Source organism: Wolffia australiana, chromosome 9, assembly GCF_029677425.1.
Source record: "Wolffia australiana isolate 7733 chromosome 9, ASM2967742v1".
NCBI classification, from domain to species: Eukaryota; Viridiplantae; Streptophyta; class Magnoliopsida; order Alismatales; family Araceae; genus Wolffia; species Wolffia australiana.
This window is the reverse complement of record NC_135843.1, coordinates 12,910,662-12,916,133: the sequence shown is the minus strand read 5'-3', so window position 1 is coordinate 12,916,133 and position 5,472 is coordinate 12,910,662. Positions and strand designations below refer to the sequence as shown.

General features: G+C 34.3%; 1 protein-coding gene across 1 annotated transcript; it reads right to left on the bottom strand.

The window, feature by feature from the left end:
* Positions 1 to 2,478: 2,478 nt before the first annotated feature.
* DYL1 (dormancy-associated protein-like 1) lies at positions 2,479 to 5,472 on the bottom strand. The gene is made up of 3 exons (XM_078580957.1): positions 5,312 to 5,472; positions 4,365 to 4,584; positions 2,479 to 2,914 (listed from the first exon to the last, which is right to left on the bottom strand). The coding sequence occupies exons 1-3, from the start codon at positions 5,418 to 5,420 to the stop codon at positions 2,878 to 2,880; spliced, it is 366 nt and encodes a 121-aa protein (XP_078437083.1). The 5' UTR covers positions 5,421 to 5,472; the 3' UTR covers positions 2,479 to 2,877.

Sequence of the window (5,472 nt, the reverse complement as noted above, 5' to 3'; positions counted from 1 at the left end):
CATGGTTAGTGAGGTAGTCATTTGATCTGTTCAATGATTTGTTGGTATGAAACTACACCAATGATAAAATACATTGACCTTCATGTCATCAAACTTTCTTGCCCTACTAAACTGTTTGACGTTCACTTCATACTCACAATGTAAGACTCTTCACACTCGTGAAGATAATAAATTATAACTATTTCTTCACTTAAGTTAGCCTTTATATAGCTAGCACGAATTTGCCCCAGTCAAACTGTGTTGACCAAGGATTGGGCATATCATTTAATATCTCAAGAACTTTCAGTAAATTACCGAAGCATGAAATCTTCAAAACTGAGATGAAACTTATATTATGTATGAGGATAAATTAATATTATGCAAGAGTTATTAGAACTATACTGTAAAATAGATAAATGGATGATACAATGAGAATGAAGCTATAAAACAACAATTTTTTAAATATTAATTATTGACATTTTAGAGAAGTGTCACATAATAAATTTAATTATTATGTATAATTCAGTATTTTGGAAATTATTTTGAATAATAATGTTTATCATTAAAAAAATCATGTCTAACTTTCTTTACTTTTTTCATTCAGTCGAATTTATGTGTTGCGTTGCATACTTTAAATAAGGTTATATATTATTTCAAATGAAGAATAAAATGAATGAGGAAATGTAATAACACGATAAAGAGATATGTATTCGTATTATCATTCAGTCTTCCTATATTTTGGATGTGTTCCATTTGTTAGGTCAATGACGTGTACTCACCAATCAATCAATAAAAGAATTTTGTTATGATATTTGAAAATATCTAAATTTAATCAATGAAAATAAAAGCTAAAATGATAAGCAACACAGGGGAAGAAAGAACAACAGCAACACATTGGTTCATGTAGGATTCAAAGACACGATTCAACCATCAGATAAAATCTGTCATTTATAGAGATTTTTTCTCCCTTTCGTCTCATTTAGATGGAGAAATATAAATGGGTTCCTATAAATTAATTATTGTCCATTAGCAGGGTTCTCCAATTTATTCTTCATTGAATCAAAAAAAATTCATATAGTCGCCATATTGCTACCAAGAGCCTTCTCCTTGAATTGTTCAGGCATTGTGCGGTTCAGAAATTGAGTTACCCCTACAATATTTCCAATCGCAAATTATGGGCCCACTTTGAACTTATAAATTTTAAAATCTGAGTCATGGTAGCTTGATGGTCCCATGTTACAAATATCTAAAAAAATCAATGAATAATTACCACTAGGATCAGAACAGGATAGTCTCAAAACTGGAAAAGGTAATGATCTCCATAAAAGTTGAATTCAGTTTTCTATATTTCATGAAAAATTCACAAAACTCATGCACAATATGATAATGAAGTACAACTATTACATCATGTGGTGGTGGAGACTTTAGATGGGAATTTTTTTCATGATATTTTTTCTTATTTTATGTAAATTTTGATAGGTAACATAGACTTCTACGATGCTTGTATAAATTAACTTCTGACGTCACATTGTATGATATGTTGTATTATGATGATTATCATGAAACTATGTTTTATTTATTATGTAACATGGGCCCTATCCACCTGAGAAACTTGTCCATAATACTTCTTTCATGTTTGGCAATGATACTTAAATGATATTTTTTATTCCATAAGTAAACTTAAAATCGTCATAAATTAAAAATATTATCCTTAATAAGATGACTAAAATCCTGTCAAAAATTGCTTGTCGGCAAGCTCTGTTGGACTTCATTCACATACTAACGGTAGTTTGTCATTGACTTTAACCCATAGCCTGTAATCTCTCAAATTAATGCAAAAATATAGACATGATAACGAGGGTCAACACGTGATAAATCACTTAACATTCTTATATTTATATTGCACAGTTGGTGAAAAATTTCCAACATTAGCCACATATCAGGGGAATAAGATGTCGCTCAGCAAAAATATCTTTTTAAAATTTTTATCTTTTAAAATCTTTTAAAAGAAAAGAAGAAAATTTTCGTATTTATTGCATAATATTATAAAGTTTATTTTGAATTTTTCTAATTGATTATATAAATATTTTACCTGATGCAAATGTAATTTATTTGATGCTGCATTTGGAAAAAAATGTTGAGTTGACAGTTAGAAGCTGGAAACATAATAATCTACATAAATCGCCATTTCTATATCCATTGGACATTTTTAATTGGGATCCAGATCTCTTAGTTCAGACATACCCAATTCATTGTTGAGTAAAAAATATCTGGTCAATATTTCATGTGCCTGTGGATAATCAGCAAAATCATGACTTCGAAAATTTCATTCTTAGATTATAGTGAGTGAGTGGGGTAAGTGGGGTAATTAAATTTTTGATAACTTGACACTTAGTAATTTAAAACTCAGTCAGACAAGGATAGACTTCGAATCTTTGCATAAATATCGATAATTGAATTATTTTGTTTGAAACTTATCCTTGCCGCCTCAAACCAAAGTCAAGGAAGATGTCATTTCATCTGAAACTCAAATATCTACATATAGCAGGACCAACACGGATTTATACATTTCCAACCCTAGGAACTTGGAAACTAAGAAGTCTACACATAATCTACACAAACAGTCTGAATGATGCCAAACATGTAGCCCACTTGTACTCACCATACGCCCTCTCTCTCTCACTCACTCACCAAACGCCATTACTCTCTCTCCCTCTCTCTCTCTCTCTCTCACACTCACCAAACTCCCCCACTTCTCTCTCTCTTACACTGGCCAAATGTTCTCTCTCTCCCTCTCCCCTTCTCTCTCTCCCCCCTCTTCCCTTCTCTCTCTCTCTCATCCCTTCTCCCATTCTCTGTCCCCCTCTTCCCTTCTCTCTCCCTCCCTCCCTCTCTCTCTCAACGATGGGTGCTCTTCGTCTCCCCGCTGTAGAGCCTGCACATACAGTCAAACAATTAGGAGAAATAGATAGATTAGAGATAGAGGAAAGAGACTAGTATATATACATACATACCCGCTCATTCATACGCAAAGAGACTAGTATATATACACAAATAGGTAGATTAGAGATAGAGGAAGAGAAATAAATAGATATACACAGAAAAATAGATAGAGCGAGTGAGAGAGATATTTAATAGATCTGCATGCAAATATTTAGAGAGCGATAGAGAGAGATTAACAAATGTACACATATATAGAGAACGATAGAGAGAGATTATCGAATGTACACAGATATATAGAGAACGATAGAGAGAGAGGTTAACAAATATGTACACAAATATATAGAGAGCGATAGAGAGATAGACAGATTATACACACGCATATATAGATAGTGACAGAGTTATATGTAGATTACGCTAGAGAAAGATAAATAGATATATGCACAAGTATATGGAGCGATAGAGAGAGACTAATTAATACACACACAAACATATAGATAGGGATCGAGAGAGATAAATTGATGTATAGACAAGTATATACAGAGCGATAGAGAAAGAGATAGATAGATATACACATATCTAGAGAGTGATACAGAGATACATATACATCTACAAAAAAGATATAGAGAGCGATAGCGAGAGAGACAAATAGATATACAGACAAACATATAGAAAGCGATATAGAGTGAGGGCGATAAATAAATTTACACAGAAATATATACAGAGCGATAGAGCGACATGAATAGATTTTCACCAAGTATAAAGATAGCGATGGAGAGAGAGATGAATAGATATACAACCAACTATATATATAGCAATAGAGAGAGATGATTAGAAATATAAAGATATACACCCAAGATGATTAGAAATACAAATATAAAGATAACCAAATATATACACCCAAGTATAAAGGGAGCGGTACATAGAAAGATGAATAGATACACACTCAAGTATAAAGAGAGCGATACATAGAAAGATGAATAGATACACACTCAAGTATAAAGAGAGCGATACATAGAAAGATGAACAGATACACACTCAAGTATAAAGAGAGCGATAGATAGAGAGATGAATAGATACACACCCAAATAAAAAGAGAGCGATTGAGAGATGAATAGATATACACCCAAATATGAAGATAGCAATAGAGAGATAGAGATAAATATATTTATACTCCCAAATATAAAGAGATCGATAGAGAGAGAGATGAATAGATATACACCCAAATATGAAGATAGCCATAGAGAGAGAGATGAATCTATTTATACACCCAGATATAAGGAGAGCAATAAAGAGAGAGATATGAATAGATGTACACCCAAATATGAAGCTAACAATAGGGAGAAAGATAAATATATATGGAACCAAATATAAACAGAGCGATAGAGAGACAGTGATAGAGACTTAAATAGATATACAGAGAGAGAGAGAGAGAGAGAGAGAACCAGTCGTAGATTGTTGGGGAGTTGGGATGAGGCTTGTCAAAAATCTCAGCGCCGATGGCCTTGGTGGCGAGGTTGCTGCCGGGGTTGAATACACTCCTCCACACGTTCTCTCTACTTCTCGGCGAAGGCGTGCTCGGCGTCGTTGGCGTTGTCGGCGTCGTCGAACTCTCAGAAATCGACACGGACCGCTGCAACTTGGCGCCGCTGCTCTCCCCTTCATCTGCTCACCCATTACACAGAAATCTTACATCTCTTTCCTTTCTCAAAAAAACAAGACATGAACGGTTGAACGCCAAAACAAACACTCCAAAAACTACTCTACTATTCAACCAGTTTAACCAGCGATACAAAACTCTCAAACGTAACAAAACAAACACTCGAAAAACTACTCTACTATTCAACCAGTTTAACCAGCGATAAAAACGCTCAAAGGTTACAAAACAAACACTCTAAAAATTACTCTACAGTTCAACCCGTTCAACCAGTGATAAAAACGCTCAAAGGCTACAAAACAAACACTCTAAAAGCTTCTCTATTATTCAACCAGTTTAAACAGCGATATAAACGCTCAAAGGTTACAAAACAAACACTGTAAAAACTACTCTACCATTCAACCAGTTGAAACAGCGATACAAAAAGCTCAAAAGTTACACAACAAACACTAAAAACTAAAAACTACTCTACTATTCAACAAGTTTAACTAGCAATAAAAAACCCTCAAAGGTTACAAAACAAACACGCTAAAAACTACTCTACCATTCAACCAGTTTAACCTGCGATAAAAACGCTCAAAGCTTACAAACAAACACGCTCAAAACTACTCTACCATTCAACCAGTTTAAACAGCGATACAAAACGCTCAAAGCTTACAAAACAAACACTCAAAAAACTACTCTACTATTCAATCAGTTTACCCAGCGATAAAAACGTTCAAAGGTTACAAGCACCTTTGCCAACCACGACTGGTGCCATGGCTATCTTCCTCAACTTGCCCAGCCCACGGTCCGGCTGCGGACCTGCTAGGATATCGTCCCATAGTTTGTCAAGAAGTACCATTGCTTCTCTCGGTAGATCTCTCTACTTCTTTCTCTGAGAAACTGCTCCAGAC